General features: G+C 37.2%; 1 protein-coding gene across 1 annotated transcript in view; it reads left to right on the plus strand.

Moving 5' to 3' along the window:
- The first annotated feature begins 681 nt into the window (after positions 1-681).
- Positions 682-22,669, plus strand: part of usp43b (ubiquitin specific peptidase 43b) — a 39,324-nt gene continuing 17,336 nt past the window's right edge. The window contains exons 1-4 of the mRNA XM_077733902.1: positions 682-1,866; positions 6,987-7,133; positions 18,312-18,412; positions 21,500-21,592. Coding sequence (XP_077590028.1) covers positions 1,228-1,866; positions 6,987-7,133; positions 18,312-18,412; positions 21,500-21,592 — 980 coding nt within the window. The 5' untranslated portion in view covers positions 682-1,227. The remainder of the gene's footprint in view (positions 1,867-6,986; positions 7,134-18,311; positions 18,413-21,499; positions 21,593-22,669) is intronic.

Genomic DNA, 22,669 nt, shown 5'->3' on the forward strand with positions numbered 1-22,669 from the left:
GATGGTAATAATCCAGGACACGGTAACCTGTGATGAATACATTCCAAAAGATCTCCCACACATTCACACTCAAATGCAAAATGCACTCTTCACTAGACTGGTGCTAAAAGCTCTGCCATTAAAGAGAAGTGAAGTGAATGAAGACCATTGGAAAATTGTGTCATCAAAACAAGACAAATCATGACATCAAGGCAAGGCCTTTCTTGTGAAATTAGGGGTCAAAAACAATTTCCAACCAGTCTACCATGTATGTTTTTGGAATATGAGAGGAAACCAGAGTACCCAGAAAAAAACCATGCAAGCCCAAGGAGAACATGCAAACTCCACACAGGTGGACCCACCTGGATTTAAACCGAGGACCCAGAACTGTGAGGCTGACGTGCTAACCACTCAGGGTTAAAAAAAAAAAAAAAATGATTTAAAAGGGGGAAATAACAGAAATTTAATATACATCTATACTCTTCAATTTAATTAGATTCTAAAACAGAAAGTCAGCACTCATGATTTACTTTTCCCGGGCCAAACAAAATGATTCAGCAGGCCAGATTTAGCCCCCGGGCCGCCACTTTCACACCTGTAGTTTAACCAATGAGGTTTCTGCTGGAAAAAAAACAGCACCTGACTCCATCCACTGATTGCACTTGTAGGAAACCAGATTGGTGGAAATGTTTCCTCTTACAGGTTGGAACGAAAACCTGCACCCACTATGGTCCTTTCTGGAATAGTTTGAGGACCACTGCCCTAGAGAGAGTCAAGGTGGGGTCATTTTATTATCATTATCGTTATTTAGAAAACAGTTTTGTTTTGTTTTAATCGCAAACTGTTCTGATTAGGCTTAAACAATTGTCAGGTGGGTGTGTTTGTGTTTTGCGTGAGCGGTGGATTGGAGTGGGAGGAGACGCGCACACACGCACAAGTCCCACGATCACAAGCCTGGGACCACCAGACTGGGAAGGCGATCTGAGCCGGTGAAGGGGCTCCCGTCGTGCCCCCCACCCACCCACCCGTGCCGTGCCGGCGGCGACGTCTCGCTACGGGTGATAAACAACGCCTTGAGTCAAGTGTTGCGATGGACGTGGAAGGTGGCGTGCGTGGTGGGCGGTCGAGGAGAACAGGGTGCTGCTGTGATGGCGATGGTGTCACCTCTGGGCGCGCGTCCATGTGCTTCGCAAGCAGGGGAGACTGGGCGAGAAGAAGTGACACGCGGACGACGGAATTGACAGCGCAATGATGATGATGAGGAGGAACGCCAGACCGGACCCACGAGGTTCTCGTGGAGGTACCGTTACTAACATGGACCAGAAGGAGGACATATCCCCGTCGAAAGAGGACAAGCGTAAGCGAGAGAAAAAGCCCAAATCTGTCAAGCTTTTTCGGAAGACGTCGCTCAAGTCCATGGGGAGTTTCATGAACCGAATCATGAAAACTCTCGGTACTTTCAGCCACTTTGCAGACGCGCAGGACGTGGAGGATGATGATGGGGGGTTTAAGAATGGCGCACCTTGCACCCTCAGTGCCAGCTCAGGGATTGTCAAAGAGGATGTACAGGTGCCTAGGTTGGCCAAGAATCCTCCTCTGGGCAGGGATAAACTACTTCATCGCTATGGGGACAAGATGCCAGGCGTTCTGGGTTTGAAAAACCATGGGAATACGTGTTTCATGAACGCCGTGGTGCAGTGTATGAGCAACACTGACCTGCTGGCTGAGTACTTGGGACTGGAGAGGTACAAGTTGGACTTGAATGACAGGGCTCTAAATGGGCTTGAGACCCGCTTTGCTCATGGAGAAGTGACGGAGCACTTGGCCTCGCTTGTTAGGGCTCTGTGGACTTTGGAATATACCCCACAGTTGTCTGTCGATTTCAAGGTAAGACCACCCAACACAAGGGTAACCTCCTTCTACAATGTAGAACAGTGATGTGTAACCATGGTAGTACTACAGAAAATTGTATTTTTAAAATGTTCATTCATTCATCTTCTATCCCAGTCGACTTCGGGCAAAAAGGCGTAGTACGCCCTACACTGGTCGCCAGTGAGTCGTAGGGCACACACAGAGACAAACGACCATTCACAATGACAAACATACCGCCACCAGCGGGAATCGAGCCTGCACCTGCTTGCAATGAAATCAGGAGAAGGAATGTCTACACCAGGGGTGGCGAACAAGTTAGACAAAAAAGAGCCAACATTTTAAACTGTCTGAGATAAAGAGCCTTATGGCAGGTGCCAAATTATTTTTAAAATATTATTTATTTGTTTTTAAAGGGCCTTGATGAATGTGGGTGTGTTTTAAGAGAAATAAAAACAAGAGAAATTTAAAACAAGGCATAGGACAGTATATACAAATTGTGATCGGAAGCTAATAGCCGCATGTGGCTCGAGAGCTGTATGTTTACCACCCCTCCTCTACACCATTCAAGATCATTAATATCTTTAAAGGGCCACAACTATATAAATATGTATAATGCAGAGCGCAGAAGTAAACACCATCAGTATGAAAATGTTACGCTTGCTCCCATGGGAAAATTATGAAAAGATAGTATGATGCAAAAGTGATAATGTCAGGATAGAAATATTTCTCATTTGAAAGTGGAGGGTTCTTTTCTCCTTGATAAAATTCCGACGTACCGGATTGGTATGATTTATCAGAAGAACCTGTAGTAAAAATGCTTGAAAATTACCCACAAAAAAAGCAATTTGTTATTAAATTAGGCTCACTTTGTGGCGGCTACTACACTCTCCAATTGGTTGAGATTGAGACTAACAAGGATCAACAAGTAAAGTCACCACAAGCAAGTTATACTTGTGGTAAATTTTCCACTTTTTAAAAAAAATACATTTACCCTTTGGACCTATTTTATGTGACATTCACGCTTGGTGGTGTGCTCAGAGATATTTTTATGATGTATGAGTCGAATATTTTTCTTTCTTGGCTCTGAAAAGGTTGGAAAAAAACTCTGATATGGAGCTTTCTTAACCTTGTTTGAGCCAAGACACACTTTTTGAAAAAGAAAATCTCAAAGGTCGGGAAACACTTGAAGACAAAATCTTATCACCAAATGTCACAAAAAAAGTACTGTTCCATCTACACCTTTAACAAGAATGATATACCTTCTCTACTCTATATTAACTCTTTCAGTGACTTTGGCGGTGATGGATGTCCAAACATGGCTTTTTTCATCCTTCTCTCTTCAATTTTAAAAGCTCCTTTTCACTGTAAGATGTCCAATTCATTTGACTTAGGAGGTTATTGGACTTTGAGGTATTACTATTTTTTCCACCTTTTACAAAAGGAGCCAAAATTGTACATTATCATATTTTTTCATGATGACATATGACAAAAAACATTATTTTTTTCCATTCATCCAATTTTGAAAATCTGAAAACCTTTCGACTGAAAATGAAGATCATTTTGAAGTTTATTTGTTGATTTCTGTTGAAGAAATACTTCCAATTTTATTTGGCCACTATTGTGTCAACCCTTCAGAGAGTGTAGATTGAGCCTTGAGGGAAGGTAATATAACTTTATAGGCCTTCAAATTCTGACAGTGTGCTTTATTTTTCTCTCAAATTGTCATTTGCTGATAGCAAGGAAAATTGTTAACTCCATGACCTCGGTGGTCTCTTGTCAGCTGATAAGCAGGCGTCTGGTTAATGTCACCGGAGCCCACACGGGGGTCATTAGGTACTCCATTTACGTGCTTGTCCCACCATAGTATTTCTCTGTTGTCCTAACAATAGTCTAAAAATACTAAATAAATCAAAAACAGGTAAGTTTATGAAAGACTTGACTTCTCATAATCACGTGCTGTGACAGATTTGTATGAGGAGATCCTCTACCTCTTCTTTACACTGCCTGTGCTTAACATAGAAGGGGGTGGGGGGGGGGGGGGGGGCTATACTTAATCTGCCTGCAGCTCTTTGTACTGGATTTCTATGAGCTGAGGCAAGAAGTAGATAATATGGAAGAGTGAACAAAGAAACTCAACAATGCATCCATTCTTGGAATTGCTAATTACTCTGTTGGAAAATGATACATATACACATGTACGCTTACCGGAACGCGTTAGCCCTTATTGATTCCTATGACTTTCCTCACTCTTCAATATATTGAAGCGAGGAAGGTAAAGCTATAAAGATAGTCTGAGAAGCACAAGCAGTAAGTGTAGTCCGTTTTTGCAGCGTGTTACATCGACAGTTGACAGCCTGTGATTGATTGACTCCTACATAATATTGTTGTTGGATCCACCCCCAGTGAAAAAAAAAAAAAAAAACGCTCGCCTCTTCATTGTTAGCCCAAAAAATCTCATATTTAGTCCGCAATACTGCATGCATTCTTCACATCTTAACCACCGATTTAAACCAAGAAAATTCCAATTATGAAATCCAAATAGCTCTACCACCACACACACACTTGCACATGGTAGAAAGTCCAGAGTTTATACAGCCAAACCCCTTCTAAAATGGCCTGTTGAGTAATAGCAAAGCAGCTTGCCAGAAGGCATTCGAAAATGACCCTAGAGCTTTACTATTGGAAAGGGGGTGAACAAAGCTCATAGCAAAAGAAAAATCTTAAAGAATATGAGTCAGTGCTATTCCTGGAAGATCTTTTAAAGGGGCACTAAAAAGAGTTACATTGGAATTATTCTCAGAGGTATTTATATCTTAATTGCTGGAGCATCAGAGTTATTTTGAGTTGTAAAATACAACAGTTGAAGTAGGCATGGGCAAAATAAATCGATTTTATGAAATGAGTTGTTTACTTCTATTGAGATTGAATAAAATTTATATAGTTTTAAAAAAATGTTCTTTTGCTGAAAAGGAAATCAAGCAACTAATTATTCTATGAGAGATGTTTCCTTTTGAAGTGATAATTTTAATTAGGGGTTACTGCACAAACATGGGGAGAAAAGGCTGATGTTTTGTACGTTATTTGCATTTTTTTTGGTTTAACGTTTAATATTAGTTTTCTAGCACATGTGACTACTTTTTGTAATAAACATAAACATATACTGTACATATACAGGGACGTAACATTTGGATTAGAACACAATAAAATTGGGTTTACAATCCAAACGTGATGTTAAAGTAACTCAATGCAGGATCCCAATTAGAAATGTTATTACATTTTATGTAAAAGAATAACACATCAAATTATAAGAAATGAAATATACTTGACCATGCCATATTCAAGGATAGACGTCAACTTGATCCAAATATTATTATTGGCTTTGAGTCTTTGTCTGTTGTTGTCATTATCTCTTTTAAGGGGTAGGTAGAAAAGAACATGAAATAATTTGTTAAATAAAAATAGTGAAAAGCACACCCTTCTTTCTCAGGCATCTCATGTCATGGAAACTGATAAATTGTCTATGGAGTAACTGTTTGACTTGAAGGGTTTGTCCCTATATCTCCTGGCCCAGAATAGTTTGGATTATTTATTTGTTTTTTGTTGTTGTTGTTGTTGTTACCTTGGACCTAGTTTAGCATCATACTCCTTATTCTGTCCAGGACTGCTACAATGCAAATGTAAATGTGCTCCCATTTGCTGAAAAAGTTCTTCAAAGAAAGTTCAATGAATGAAATAGGTTGTTTGGCTGTGCGTATCGGTCAAGAGGAACAAAAAATAAAACATCACAGAAAAGTCCTGCTGAATGCTTGGAGCTTTGCCACATTCCGCAACCACCTGGTTTATTGGATGACATAAGTTTTTAATTTGTTTCCCATTGTTATAGTTATCTTGTTTCTAGTGATTTAATAGTGTCAAGCCATGTAGAACAGCTGTGAGTGAGTATTTTTCTGCCCAAAGTGGCAACAGAAGTAGGCTTTTGATGTGGACACTTTTTGTTGGTTTTCTGAATCCCCCCTGGAAAGATGTATGTTTGCGTAGAGGGGCCTGGACAGGGACAAACCCTTCAAGTCAAACAGTTACTCCATAGACAATTTATCAGTTTCCATAACATGAGATGCCTGAGAAAGAAGGGAGTGTAGTTAAATATACAAGGTAGATGACCTGCAATGTTGTTCTGGACCAAAGGGTCAATGGTTGGCAGGCTAATAACAGCAGAAGCTGCAATGTTATAATTTCTTTTGTTGAAATGATTGGTGGAATTTCAGTCTTACGTTTGTACCTATCCACAGTTCCCACAGTTGATAGATAACATATCGCAGTTTTTTGAATCATCCCTGTGTTTAAAGATAATCTCTAGTAGGACAAATACTAAAAGACTGATATTCGTTAGATAATGATCTTTAGACTTTGAGCCGTTGGGGGGTGAATGATGCCTCACTTTTGCTTTTTGATCTGGACCATTTTATGACTCTTCCAAGGGACTGCCCACCTTTCCAACAGATTTTAGCGTTTTCTTTTACCAGAAGCAGAGACGTTGCCAGACCTTCGATTTAGTATATGATGTCGTAGTGTAATTTGACCCAAAACAGGCACATTGCATGCAGTATATGATGGGATTAGGAAGCAAAGAGTACAGTCTGTTAACCCTCTTCTGTAATCTATCATCTGTGGATGTGTTTTTCTAGGCTGGCAATTAAACATCGAACTTTTAATTCTGTTCGAAAAGAGTTTGGGAGTGAGGTATACTATATTTATACGTAAAATTGCCGTTTTTGTTTTTGATTAGAAGTCTATACTGTGTTAGACTTTAGTATTTGAAGTGCTTTATATTTCTTTGAAGAAATAGAAGTTGGATATGTATTTAAAATTGTTAATTTGTGCAAGATCTAAATGAAAAAGCCCACAAATATAATGATGCTCCGGTTTGGCACTTGGAGAAGAGATTATTTCAGAATAGATTTAAAACAACGCAACTTATCATAGAAAATATCTGTCTGCCATGGGTTTTGAATAAGGGGAAAGTCTGAAAGATACTGAAATAATACAATAAAATGTGCTTTGGTTCATGATCAATTATTCAGACTAAATATCCCAGTTTTGCTGCAAGAAAGTTATTTTGTTATTTGTCTCTGCAGGCTATCGTGTCAAAGTATGGATCGCAATTCCGTGGCAATTCCCAACATGATGCCCTGGAGTTCCTTTTGTGGCTGCTGGATCGCGTCCATGAAGACATCAATCTGGCCTCCCACAATAATAACAATACAACCAAAGCTTGTGAAAAGGTGAGAATACATTTATTATTACTTCCATTGGTTTCACAGCAATGAAAATGACACTTGCAACTGTACTGTTTATATTATCAAGATGCTAAGTGTGTTCTTAACTAATTACATCAAAAAGATCCTTTCAGTGTATCCATAGTTTATATAAATCTAATGTATGTGACAATATTACTATTGTTACTTTAACGTGTTTGTTTCATGTTTAGGATAAAATGAACAAATTGCCCTGTCAAACATGCAATTTATAATCCAGAGCATTTTATATATAGTTTTTTTTCTCTTCATTGTGTATTTTTGACTGTTGCGACTGACAGTCTGAAAAATATGGTACATGCCTATTGTGTAGTTTTATCAGGATGACAACCATTAACATAATTTATGAGAGGAGTTATACTTGCTGATGGAGAATCATTAGGAAATGCGTTCATCTATTAGAACTTCTTCCTCAGGCGCTTGCTCGAATGATTTATTCTGATTTTCTGTCATTGTGCGATCTGGAGATATCTACATCAAAATGTCTTCTCTCAAGGCTAATGCATAGTTATTTAAATATATAGACAGCCAAACATGCAAACTTGTACGCCGATAACTCTTAATCCTCTGAATCGAGACAATACTTTTTGTTCCCAGAATACAAAGACAGACAAACAAATGATTAGCACAACACACAAAGCAGTAGGCAAAAAAAAGACAGTAGAGGGAAAAAGAAATACGCAAATGAATCCACAACATTGAACCTGATGAAGAAAATCAGTCCAGATGGGAATGCTACATGTGGGTAATTATCTCTTCAGTGGGCCTCATTGTTCAAAGGAACAACAAAAAAATCAGCACTAGACTAGTTTTCTTTTATATTGACCATTTTGGCAACATTCAGTATTGGCCTTTACCAGGTTATCAGAGACTTTGTTTTTATCAGAAAGAAAACATGTGGTCAAATATTCCTGTGAGGGAAATAGGAGGGAACATCACTTTGCGCCATGTTTGTCTCCCCATGAATCATAGTCTCCTCCCTTGTATTATCTTCATTAGCTTCATCCCTGTGAAGCTTGAACACACTTTACCTCAATAAGAATGTATAATGCTGTTGTGGTATGCAATGTGCTATCACTCCTACACAAAGGAGCTTTGTGAAGGGGCTCCGATGGGGCCATGGTGAGGGCAACACTTTCAGTAAGTGTCTCACTCATACTCGCTCATTGTCACATTACCTGAGTGAGTGTTTTCTCTAACAGACTATTATTTATCCTTTGCGGACTCTTAAAAAATTGAAAATGGTTCATCTTTGTTTTATTCTAGGGTATGAAGTCTTTGAGGTCAGAGTCACTTTGATGCAATGCTCAAACAGCTTTGATAAGTACATACACATGAGCATTGGAAGTTGGTCAACAATATTAATTTCTAATGCGTCTTATGCCTCCTGTGGACCTATTATCATTATTTTCATTTTATATATTTTATATTTTTTATAACAGTGCAAAATATCTACTCTTGAGATTTCATTAGGCTTGTCCCATATGTGAATTTTCTAAATCATTTGAAGATTTCCACTGCATATGACTAAAAAATTGGATATTATTTTTTGTTCTTGTTGATATTTTGGGCAAAATAGCAATTTGCAGAGGCATTTATTATATATAGATTGCTCAATATGAACGATTTGGTTTCTTTTCTCAACAAAAATAATTGGCAATCTAATTTTGGGTGAAAAAAGTATTATATTTTATGTTTAAGTCTAGTGTTTAGTGTCCTCAGCTTTCCTCATGTAGTTTGTGAATGAATATGCAAGGCCAGTTGACATTTCATAAACCTACTCTCTATATAACCCACACACATTCTAACATTTTGTACCGAATCTCCATGGTTTTGACTCTTGGCATTCGCTCTCCTTGATTTGTTGATCGTTTATCACTTTGGAAACGGAGCGAGTGTGATGCTCGCTCGCAATCGTTTGCTCTTTGCTTGCTTTTGCTCTGAATGTGGCTCTTTGTAAGTTGAAGGAAGAAAGAGACACTTGTTGTGCAGACCTAGTTTTCTATGAGAGAGAGAGGGAGAGGGAGTGGGAAAGATTCGGGGCAGAGTTCTGTAGTGACGCGTGGCAATGGAATGGAAGGCAAAACAGTAAGCAGGAGTGACAGTAGGAGAGATCAGGAACAAGTGAAAGGAATTACTTCTTTGATTCTGCATGACATTTCCTTTGTAGAACCTGTAGAATGTGGACTTTTGCACATTAATAAATGCACCTAGCTGACCAAAAACACTTCTGTTGGTGCCAGGGAGCAATTGGTCTCTGTTGTCATAGCTAGAAAATGAAGAATGTTTAAAAACATATCTTTCGTTGATCATTTGTGCACAGAAAATGTGATGGGTCTAGATTTAGTTTTGGCATAATATTAGACAACCTTGTCAATTTCTACCTTATGTTTGTAACCAAATTTGCATGTTGGAAGCAACATATTAACTGAGATATTAAAGAAAATGTTTCTAAATAAGACGAAAAGGGGTAATAATAAAGCTAAGGCTGCCACTAATGAGTACTTTTGTTCATCTAAATACATCAAATTTAAAAAATACTAAATTTCCATCACCTTTTTTATAACCAAAACATTTTTTGGGGGAATTTACAGTAAATAAAAGGCACAAATATCCAATCATTAAATAATATGTTTTGACCTGAAATTTCAATGGATGCTGAAATTGATATGACTACAGTCCATTTTAACATTAACAAGGTCTTAAAAGGATAAATCAGTTTCCAAAAAAAAAATTCCATTCATCATAACATATAATCATCTATTAGTTGTCAATCGATTGGTCGCCACAGTGCCCAAATAATATTGATGCTCAGCAGCCGTGAAGCCCAATTTGTATTCCACAGTATGCTTTCTAGCCTAGAAGAAGAATGTACTCTCAACCGATGTTAGAAATGTATTTTTCTTTTACCCGCACATTGAAAAACTGCAAACAATCGTTGTTTCCTTTTACGTAGTCTACCTGTGTATGCTCACAGCTGGTGTCTGCTGTGTGGTCAGTGCCACTCACCACTTAAATCAGGGCTGCATGCGAATGATTGTGAGATTTGTGTGTTGTCGGTGTGCACACACATGTTCCCTCCTGCTTCTGGCTCTCTGCTGGCTCTGCCAACCTGAAATGGCTTCCTGTGGCTTGTAGCCACCCAGCTGGAAAAGCAGCTTGGAGGGAATGGTGTGAATATGACCACTGAGTACACCTCTGACCCAGATTAATGGCCATTGACTATGATTCTGAGAGGCACAGCAGCATATGTCAAGGAACACTTTTTTGTATGCAGAATAGACTAAAACTAAGACAAGAATATTCAATCCTGTTCAAGGTTGTTTACTTTAGCAGAGACATAACTGATGGTTTGGTGCTCTCGTGCAACGCAAGGATTGTAAATGATTCTTTTGTCAGGAAAATGTTATTTTCATTAGGAAAGGTTGTCGAAATATGCTTCATTAAAAGAAAATGATATCAATTCAAATGTGCAGGCTGCAAACAAATTAAGAAATGCGTACTAGGATGCTCAATGAACTCTTTAAAATCTATTTGAGATAACACTTTTAATGGTTGTTATTTTATTGCATATGTTGTTGGTAGTAGATGGACTGAAATATGAACCAATGTTCAATAATTATGTCAATAATAGAGTAAACTCCATCAATAATGTGTATTAAAAAATAACATCTTCATTTAAAAAAATATCTACAAAACATACAGTATCTTTTAAAATGCAACTAAACACACAATTTATAAATATGAACATAATGAAACTAAAAGAAGTTTTGGGTGGCCATCTTTCTAATATTCAATATTTCTTCATAAGAGTTATGAGGCCTTTTTTCCACTATCACTTTTATTTATATCTAATTGTGATATTGTCAAACCTCCGAACAATTACCCTTAAATTTAATGTGTTTGGCCAGAAATCAAATTAAACCAGGGAGGTATGTCTATCACATTAAGCCTAAATTTAATGTGAAAAATCGGTCATATTGGAAAATAATGACCAGCCTATTACTGAAAACGATTATGAACAAGATTAATGTAGAAAGAATTATTCATCATTAGGTCTTTCATCAAGATTATAATTATATATAAAATCAATTAATTTATTGTAACAACTGTGACAACTGTCAGGTACCAGAGGCTGCCATCTGCCTTTATTGTGTGCTGTGGATTTGCCAGCACTTCTCAGTTCGTCTGTTTAGAATACGGACCTCCCTTCATTAGAATGAATCTTTCCGCTTCTCTCCTGGTGGTAGGAAGAATCTTCTAATCTAAAGGTATCGTGTCACATTCACTAGTAAACTATGCCTCTGGTGCTCTGTTTTCAATTAAATGTTGCTCAAGTGTGCTCCTTCACTGTGTACTTTTATATCCTCTTCTCTTTGAGAGCTTGGATATTTCCATAGAAACAAGGAAGGAAGGAAGGATGCTGTTAAGAGGGAGATTCATGTGGCATCTGTTTGCTGTTTACTAAATCACTGAACCAATCCAGATATTTCAGCCCCAACCTATAGATATGTTTCATTATATCTATCTAGTTCATTACTACAAATAGAATCTGTATGTGTGGAATTGATTAGGTAAATTATTTCAAGTTCAGACACAGAAAACATGAAGCACGTGCTTTTGGAAACAAGCTACAGAAAATGTGTGCAAGTAAGCCATTCTTAAGTTTAGCTCATTTACCTAATACCACACCAGCATTGCATTTCTCTATACTAATTACTAAGCAGCTTTCATGTGTGGAGAGTTTTGTCGTGAAAGGTATGTGTTTGACTTTCTCAAGTGTGTTTTAAGACACATTGGAAATGTTTTCAAGTGTCCTTGCATGGTGAATGAAATCATCATAAGATCTTTAGTACTTGTTGAAAGGAGACCAGCCGTAACACTCTTCAAAGGCCATTTAAAAGTGACTTATTGCAAAGGTTCTGCTTTGAAACTAACATGATCATTTTGAGAGATATTTAATACATGGTTTTATTCAGGCTTGTATTCAGATTAACAACCAGCAGGGAGTTGTAATTTCGTCATAGTGGCTTTGTGCCCACTGAGAATCCATGTTGTTTTTAGGCCTAGTATTTCTTACCGTGTGCAGTAATGCACTTTAAGAATCACTTGACTTCACCACGCAAATAGCATTATCCAAAGAACCTTCCATCTTTACTAAGGCCATCAAGATAGATGACATTTTTGACTACTACATTAAGTTCTTGGGTTAGCAATCTTCCACCAACCCGGAAATGATTTCCTAGTGGATTTTATTGGTCTTGTCTCTGCTTTCTTTTGTCCGGAACAGAATATGGAGCCTATCTTGTCTTGTCTTGTCTTTAGAGTAAAGGGATATTCAAGAATACATTGGTTTAGATTAAGATGAGTTCAATTGAATCGATATTTTTGTGTGTATGCGAGGACAATAATAATGTGTGCTGGAGTACCGATGCAGTGAAAGTGAGTAATTGAGTCAAGATAGTCGTCAAGCACCAAGAAATGTGAGTGCAGGTGTCTTTGAAAATAGAGATTGGAAAGCCTGAAGACGTTTGTCCAGCAGATTTAGTATGGTACTTAGTTTTTTTGTTGAGTTATCGTCACCCAGACAGATAACAGCTCCAAGGAGTGACTAGGTCCTTCTTCCAGCCCTCACAACATAGAAATCGTTTTTTTCCCGTAAAATGTGAAAAAAAGGTATCGTATAAGTCTTCATATGACCCCAAGCGCCTTTGTTTTAATTCAGAATGGACTTCTTAAATTCCATATTTGGTTGTTAGTTTGGTTTTGGTTCCAGTTTTTTTAAATCATATTTTCTATGCACTGAGTGTGACAGTTTCATTTTCCTCTGTTGCATTCTAATTTTGTAATTGGGCTTGCAAATTACAGCATCCTTGCAATCCTTCAGAGTTCCTTAACAATGATGAAGTATCATTCTCTAATGCTTCTAACAATTCTGATTAGCTCAAGTGGGTAAGTAAATTATTCATTTTTAAATGATCATGAATTAATATCCTGCTTTTTTGTGAACAGGACATTGAATACTAAAGAGTAGTTGGTACAATGTATAGGATTTTGTTCCAAAATGAACTGTTGTAATGTATCCTTAGAAAATCACCTATTTAGAAGAATGAACAAATAGCTCCAAGGGACTTTTTTAAAGTTATAATAGTACAATAGAGACATGTACACTTGATGAGGTCCTACTGTTAAATTAGGCTATGTTAACTCTGCACGTTGAAGTGACCCACTTCCGATTTTTTTTTGTTGGCTTTTGTTAGATACTTTCTTAGGGGTTTAAATGGGCCAAGTCGCCTGAAATCATGTATTTTCCAATTCAGATCTAGGCCACTTTCGGCAACATTTAGCAGAACGTGGCTGGAGTCCAAACTGTCCAGGTAGGCCACATCTTTATGACCCAATCTATGTTTTAAATATTCTATTTTTGCATAACCATAACCTTTCAGATTGCCATTTTCCCATTAAGTTTGTTCAAATGGTATGTATTAGCTCCTAGTTCACCTCTTGCTCAGCCTATATTGACACGCTTGTACAGAACATTGAAAACAAATGACGTCACCAGCATCCTACACATACTGGATTTATGTTGTTCACAATATTCAGCTCATTCTAAAACTGCCACGTTAAATGGGCCTATCCACTTTGCAGATTAGAGTCTTAGGCCTCATTAAATCTAGCTTCAAAGTTCTTTATTTTTACGACTGGGGGTCAAGCCAGCCTCCATTCTGAAATACGAGCTCTAGCCAGCTTTGAATGGTGGAATCCTTCAACCCGGCTTTGGGTTATTTAATCCCTTCAAGTACTTATTAGCTGTTAACAAATGGCTGTCTCTTCACTGCTTTTGGTGACTGAACAATTCATCACCAAAAATGTGGCTAATTTCACATTTAAATCTTCATAAAAACCAAACTGGGTCTGATTTGTAAATATATCCAAAATAGGGCCATTCAAACCATCACAAAAGTCAGATAAAGGCCTCAAAAAAATCTGAATGGGGTCACTTCATCTTGCAGTATTAACGAAGCCATAGCCCTTCCACTGACCTTTATTTAACAATACTGTCTTTTATAGTAGCACTATTACTTACCTCATCATTCATTTATCTTGCAGACATGATTTTGGCATACACCTAGAGTACGTCTGTGATATTTTAGTCCTAACACCTAGCCTTCATATTTCCGTGATGACCACTTGAAGGTTTCCGTGGTCCTTGGCTCGCATTCTCAATTACTTCAGGATAGTGCATTCCCTACCACGCCACAGTTAGTTTGAATTATTCACATCTGTACTATTACTGGGGGCATTGTGCACCCCCTTTAAAATCACAGCTCCTACCATGAAAGCCCATCAGGATACGATAAGGTACTCAGTTAAGATGGGGGGTAACCTTTCTGCGTTTGTAACAAGTGGATCTATTCTCAGAGTTGAATCACTCCAAGCAACAGCCTTGAAGTGAATTATTGACCAGATCATCCATGGTGGGACAGAATGCATCATTAATTTGTGGCGTTTTAGGATCTCGTGCTGAAAGACGAATGTCCACCTATCTTACATTTAACAGCAGTGGTAAAGATTTTCGTCATTCAGAATCCTTCTGTTTTAAATGGATAATGATTAAATGCGACAGTGTTTCAAGACTAACAAATAGTCTTTTAAGAACATTGATCCCCTCTTTTATTCAATCCCACTCTTTTATCCATCATTGTGTTGCTCCCGACACTTTTAACAAAAAAAACAGCTCTCTATTGTTTTAGCAATTCAGTTTCATGTTCTTTCTTTCTAAAAGAAATATACATTGGAATACGTGTGCATTAATTAATGTGCATTGTGTGAAAATACAGATGAAGTCAATACAATTTAGAGATTTCTTCATTTTTACTTACTATTTAAACATACACATAAGTATACACAAGCCTGATGTCACAACTCGAATTTCAAGTTTACAAGGCAACTTTTATTTAAAATTTACAGGGGCCAATAATACCCAACAAAAATCAACATTTATTTTACTTGTATACATTTATATAAAGTATTCCTTCTATGTCAGCTGTGTTGTTTTTAATAACAGGCTGCACAACACAATACTCCAACGGCTTTAGCTGTAGCCTCCCGATGACTGAGCTGAGCCAGCAACGTGACTTTAACTTACCCCTCAGTTGCACTGAATCTTTGTCATTTATCTAAATCCCAGAAATCAATTACAGCACGCTAGGTGCCATAGTGACGGATTTTATTTTCTCCATCCACCTCAAGGCACTGGCACAAGGCCTCTTCTGGCACTGAGGATTAGAGATTAAGCAGAGGTGACAATTCTTTGGCTCAACATATTGTGAATATTAGTGACTACACATTTCTTTTTATATAGATGTTAAGTTTATCTTGTAAATAAACCTAGTATCTAGCAAAAAGTAGAGGAAAAGGTGTATATAATTGTGTTTAATGGGGAGAATCTTAAACAGAAAATCACATCAGTTACAGGACACAAGGAGCCTTAATCCCTCGTGCCTACTATCTCAGTCTACTATCCGAGACCTCTGCTGACCATTTGCTTATGGCCAGCTTTTATTGAAGGACCAGAGGACCACTAGCAAATGGCAGAGGTGGACAAAGGTGGGGGCAAGGAAACTAATTAACATAGAATGCAGGAAGGCTTCAAACCCCTAAAAAACAAACTAGATAGAATCATAATGGTTTGGTTTCTGTCTGGGTTATTTGGAAAATACATCGAACAGCCAGCAATAAAATACACAGGATATTAATGGAGTTTTTCTGATGGAGTCTCAAACCTACTGTAGTCAGGCGATGACCGCCATTTATTATCTTTTATTATTGAGGGACCAAGAAGGGACAAAGAAAGACAGAGGCAGAGGAGGGGAAAGGTGAGGGCAAGCAAGCAAATTAACATAGGATACAGGAAGGTTCAAATGCCAAGATAAGGGATGCTGGCAAGACAAAAAACTATCCAATCTGATGAAAAACTATATCTAGTGTAAAGAAACGTGCCACTGCTTCTATCAGTCTGAGAAGTAATGCGTTCATTGAGCTTTTCATGTGCATACTGGTCTTTAGACAACATTTCTTACATTTTTTACACTAAGTACAACCTAAAATATATGTAGTTTCCCACATATACCACTAATTCTGACAACATTCAACTACATTACAGTAGAAAGACCAAGTGTCTTAAAATCAAATGCAAAAGATTGGACTAAATTTGATTTAAATACTATTTTACAATGGTGGGAATAATTTTTTCACATACCCCTAGAAATCCTGACTAAATAGTAACGAAGCTTTGATCAGGAAAAAAAAGGCCTCTGACTCACAGGATCTCATTCCCTGGGGATTTTTTTTTATCATCATTTAGATTAGTGAGGCCATATCAGAATTACGTTAGTACAGTTGTAACCAGTTTTACTGTCACACTCAATTGATGCTGTTAACACATAAGTGACACCTCATTCTATTTGCGTCTGTTATCAGTTCCTCAGAAGTGATGAGTGGAACTACACAGTATATGTCTGTATTCATTGGCCTGAATGTTCCCTTCTTATTGCTACATAGTTATCGGAAATGCCAGAAGAAGTACACAGAGTACATATTGTGTATAGAAACCAAAAATGAAACTGATTTAAAATAAAATCTCACTTCTCACTGTGAACCTAAAATTACATCATCTAAATCAATAAAAGAACAGGTGCATTGAACTTTTCTTTCATGTTCCTTTCTGACATTTTGCATCAGAATTCAACCTAAAGAAGGAAAATCCACGTAAATCGGAAAGAATAAGAACAAAGTAAGTGTGTGCCATTGCGCATGCTTGACGAAGCACATTGCGGTAAGAAGGTCACGTTTCAGTCTTGTGCTTGGTTGGTGTTTGCTTAGCTTGAATACACTTGGAAGAATAGATTTAGCATTTAAAACATTATCAAATTGGGAAAGTCAAGGTTGATTTGTCATTTGAGTAACTTTTTGCATCATTTGTTAGTGAAGGTTGTGTTGTCTGCATAAATCTGAATGGGACCTGAAATGTCAAAAATGGCAGTTAAAAGTAAACTTGGTCTAAATTTGGTCTAGGCATAAAAGCATAGAATTACTGGCACTCTTTTTTTGATTACTTCCATGTATGGATTAATTTTTTTCAGCATGTAAATTAGAACCAAACCAATATCGCCATACTAGAAATTTATTGTCTTCATTGTCTTTGATAGCATTGACATTTGCAAATGACTTCACGTGTCACATCGCACATTTAGTAGCTCTCCAGAAGCAAAACAAATATGATTTTACAATGGGACTCAATGATAATGGAGTACAGTCTAAGGTCATTAGATAATGCGATGATCTCAACTTGAACCTCATTCTAACACAATTCAACTTATAATAATCACATGACACTCGTAGGTAGAAGACAAAAGTGATTGCTGTTGACATATCTTCCATATTTCAGTTTGTGAAATCTTATTGGTGTTTTGTTGTTGGACGTAGATATAGATGAAAGCAAGGAAGAAGGTAAATGGGGGGAAAATATCTTTTATTTGAACTTAACTGAAAAAACAACAAACATGTTTGTACAAAGGCAGAAAATAAAATGTCAAAGCCCAAATGAAAAAGATAACACATGAAAATTCACAATTACATTTTCATGATTGACGGATGGATGGTGGTTACCCATTTTAGTATATGTTGAAATTTGAAAAATGAATTTTAGTTGAATGACATTGTTGCAGATATAAGAGCTACTAAAAATAAAGTTTTATAATGCTTTTGCAGCAAAAAAAATAGAAGCTGCAATGCAAGATTGACTCAAACTATGATTTGTTGATTCCACCCTTCTGCCATTTTTGGTGTGCAGACGGCAGGTCTTAGTTTCCTGTCATTACTGCAGACATTTTTTTTAGTTATAAATGTACTTTCTTCTATATCTAAGGCCATCTGTCTTTTCCTCTTGTAGGATAGTAGGTAAAAAAAAGAAGAGACTGGCATCCCAGGGGGTTGCGTGTCTATCTCAGTGCTTTCGCAAATTGTCTGTCTTTTTTTCCATTTCATTGGTGGATAACATCTGGCAATTTTGGAGCCATATTGTGTGTGTTTTTTTTTTAAGAATATTGAATTTATTTTATCTTTTTATTTTTTTTCCTGCAGGGTCCTGATGAAGAGGAAAATGTGCTCCATCCTGAACTATCCCATTCCCAACAACTCACGCAACATAGCTTCGTCCAGGAACATTTTCAGGCACAGTACAAGTAAGCTGTTTTTTTTTTACGAATACAACTAGTACATTTCTGTCTGTCTTATCATACACAAATGGGACTATTGAATATTATTATTATTATACACAAGATTGTGCCAGTATTTTCTCAATTTGTCTGTGTATGGCACTGAATGAAGGTTACTTTATTTGTGCATATAATTCTATTTACTTTTTAACCTATTAAGACATCTTGATTTTAAAATAACCATCACGAAACTGTTCAAATCTCATTATAATTGTATAATGACAATAAGAGCATACAATTCAATTATAATCTTCCTATTCCTCTCATGTATATGTCCAATTATGAATAACTTTGAGTTTACATATCTTTGATCATTTAATATGACGATAGTAACCTTTGAGTCACCTTAAATATGCAAATTGCACTACTTACAATGTATCCCTTTTTCATATACACCAAACTGATACTGAAGCAAGCGAAGGGTGTCATGGAAGATAACAGAGGTTTCACCTTTTTAAAAAGTGCCACCTCAGACTGAACTTGCTCTAATCTTGTTTACAAAGCTGCCAGTTCCTCGCAACGTTGTCAGCTCGCAGGGATTGACGAAAAATACTGCTGGTAGTATGCGCATTGTAATTCCTTTTCGAAAGTACTTGAACTACTTGCTTTGGACATGAATAATATTACAGCTTGCAAGATAATGCATAGGTTGATTCACTTTCATCATGGAAGGTTTATTCAACGAAAAAGTCAGAGGTTTACCACAGGTTGAATGCAGGTGGACATGCCTACAAGACAAATACTCTAAAAAAAACTGGGTTTAGGTGGGTATTTCTTGACTCCTGTCTCTCTCATTTCCTCTCAAGTCCTCAGGCCTGAGATCTTCCACAGGAAAGCTTTACTGGGGGGTGTCTGACGCAATGCAATATTGAGAATTGATGGAGCTATTTGTCACTGCAGTTACACAAACTTCACTGCAATTGATGAAGATAGATTGACAATCTGGAAGGGGTGGCAGCAAATGAACAAATGTTTTAATGCTGTCAGCCTTTCCAGTTCAAATAGAGTGGATGTCTCCTCAGGACAAACCTATTGAAATTCACAGCAGGAGGATGGAAAGATCAACATGTTTGATGATTATAATTGTCAAAGACAAAGAGAATTTTTGTACAAACTGAACTATATTCTGATTTGATCATTTTAAAGACAAGGGAGGGAAATCTGTGGCTACTGCTTTTTTATTTTATTTTATTTTTTTACTTTGATTAATATGCTTCTAGGCACTTCCAATTGTAAATGGGACTTTTCGGCCAGATAGCAAATGTTGCCCCACGTGACCCGAAGAGGCAGTTTGGCTCAATTGGTGCTTAGAGTTTATGGGCCTAGTAGATGATCTGTTTTATTACAGGCATATTGTGACTTCCTTCGGTGAATTATGTTGTCCATATTTAGTTTTAATGGCCTGTCTATTTCACAGCTTGGGCATTGTGAACATTTTCAAAAAGTGCTAAATTTAAGAAAATTGATATTTGCTTCTTCATTGATGAATGTTGTTATTATTCCATTCATTTTATTGATTTTGACCATTCATTTAGAACTATTTTTTTTTAGTCTTATGGGTACCTTTCATTTTGATATAATGCTTCCTAAGGAAGGACAAAGGAAAGTGTATAAGACTTGGAGTTCAACTACAAGAGGAAAGATACATCCTTCGACCTTTGCACGCTCACTCCATTAGCCCATCACTGAACATCACCTCTCCCTTTTTAAAGCTTTTCTCCTTTTAAGTGTTTTCGAGCTGTGCCGAGCCCATCCATGTTTTAGTGCGGCCTGAGTGTGATTTGCATGCACAGAGCGCAACGGCCCCTCGCTGTTTCCTGGCGAGGATCAGACATCCGTAGGGCAGCCATTCCACTCTGCCAAAAGGGAATGATCCAGTATGAGCCAGTGTCAGCTGGGTGTTCTTCAATAGAGCTTTATTCACCCCACATTTTTCACATCCATCCAATGAGGAAGGACAAAGCACTCATCAGCTCATCTACTTTGCAACTATGTTTGTTTTTAAATGCAAAATGAGATTCTTACGTTTGAACTACTGTCATTTTTGGACTATAAACCGTCACTTTGATTTCTCCAAATGAACCCTCCGGCTTTAGTAAGAAAGAGGCCTATTTATTGATTTGTTTTGGGTGCAAACGGGCTTCCAGATTTCACCATTTTGGAATCTTTACTGGTTTGAGTTTTTGTAAAAAAAGTTACATCATCACTCTTGAGTTCCAATGTGTATTTGCACATGATCGGAGTATATTATTTAAATTTCATTATACTTGTATAGTGACAATACATGCATTCAATTCTCCAACCAACCTTTTTTTGTGCGAAAACTACAGTAGTTATGTTCATGTACATTTTGTACAACTTATTGTCAAGGGAAAACTCTTGGTTCCATTGGTTGTGGAAACAACTGGTTTTAGTTTTACGTGTCTCTATAGTTTCGGACTGCCTCAAATAACTTCTGAGAGACCGCTACCGATGAATAAGGAAGACCCAACTCAAATTGTACTGTGTAACAAACCTTTATGTAAATATCCATTGCAACTTTTAGTCTGATGTCCTCTAAAAATGTATCATTTCTTGGGGTTGTTTTGCTTTAGTAGGCCACTCTCTAACTTCAACATGTGGAGACATATTCCAAGTGTCCCTTATGTTGAACATACTCGACCAAAATAGATTATTCTGATCTGTCAGAAGTACAACGAAATTGTGTACTAGGTATAACCCAACCAAGACACTTATATCATCGACTCATGGCTTTATAGTTGCGATACACTGGAAAAGTCATTTAAGTTCTCTACATTTCCTTGCACCAATCCCACTGTGGCATTAAATGTGCTTTAGATGCAACGCTGGGAGTGATGCAAACTGATGGAAAGCCTGTCTTTCCTATTCTTTCAATCAGATATTCATGTAACTATATTTTTGGGGGCTGGGGTGTTCTTCGAATGTGATGTAATTAAGCCACTTCATTGCTGCCTGACCTAATCAGTGAAATTTAGAGATTGATTTGAAAGTTTAGTTTGAGAAACTAATCTATACATACTTTGTTTTGCACAGATCTTCACTGACATGCCCCCATTGTTTGAAACAGAGCAACACCTTTGACCCTTTCCTTTGTATCTCACTACCTATTCCTCTTCGCCAAACCCGGTGAGTATTGAGTTTTATATTAGTGATATAATACTAATTATTGATTACTTTGAGCAGAGTTACACCAATTTCTTTCAATTTGTTCGACTTTCAGTCCAGTATAACTGGATCCAATTGACTTGATGGATTACTATGTTATGGAATATATCCAAACAGAAGGGTCTAATATAAAAAGCATCTGCAAAATAGTCCTTTTGAAAAAGCAACTCTGTCAGCTAATGACATCAACATTAAGATGCTTGCATAGCTACAAACAGGCTGACATAAGCATGTTGTGTAAAGCACTGTTTGCTAACAAAGCCTTCAACTTTAACTGAGGTCCAATACAGAAATGGCTGTACATACTAAAGCTCCTTTGGGATCACTAATGGGATGCACTATGGCTACTAATGATGCATTTGGTCTTATCCTGGTAACCAGTCATTTAGATTTTTGTTATTAATTCACCTAGTGTAATTGTATGTCATTAAAGCATTGTTATATTATATTTTGAAGTCAACAGTAACTAAGATTTATTGTTCATAGGAATTTGAAGTAAGATTAAGCTTAAATTGTAAATAGTTCCACTGACTCGTTTAAAAATATATCATGATACAAAACATACAATATACGAAAGCCTTTCAAAGCTTTTGTTCTTATACTTATTAATATACTGTGTATATTCTCTCTGGTTGAGCCATATATTCATACACTCAGATCATTTCCAAGCAAATATGTCCCGTTTCTAAATAACCCAAACACTCAAGTGTCTCATCGGGGTATTGCCTTCTTTGCATAATGGATCAGTTTGTTTACCTAGTATGGCTGCAAATCTATCTTGCATTATGGAGCAGGAATGCTCAGACTGTTTCAAATTGCAAGCTAGTTTTAAAATCTTCATGTCAAAAGGAGTGACGAACAATTCTGTTAACCCTGTGAACCTTACATAGTGAGGTGAGGAGTAACTGTTGCCCAACCTTGTTATCTTGAAAAAGATTCGTAAAAGGGGTGGCTATAGAGGTCAAAGCCAAGGGCTCCTTGCCTTTAAAAATGCAATACATTCCATTATTTGGCAGTCATAAAACTTAACTCTTAATG

Source organism: Stigmatopora nigra, chromosome 15, assembly GCF_051989575.1.
Source record: "Stigmatopora nigra isolate UIUO_SnigA chromosome 15, RoL_Snig_1.1, whole genome shotgun sequence".
Lineage (NCBI taxonomy): Eukaryota > Metazoa > Chordata > Actinopteri > Syngnathiformes > Syngnathidae > Stigmatopora > Stigmatopora nigra.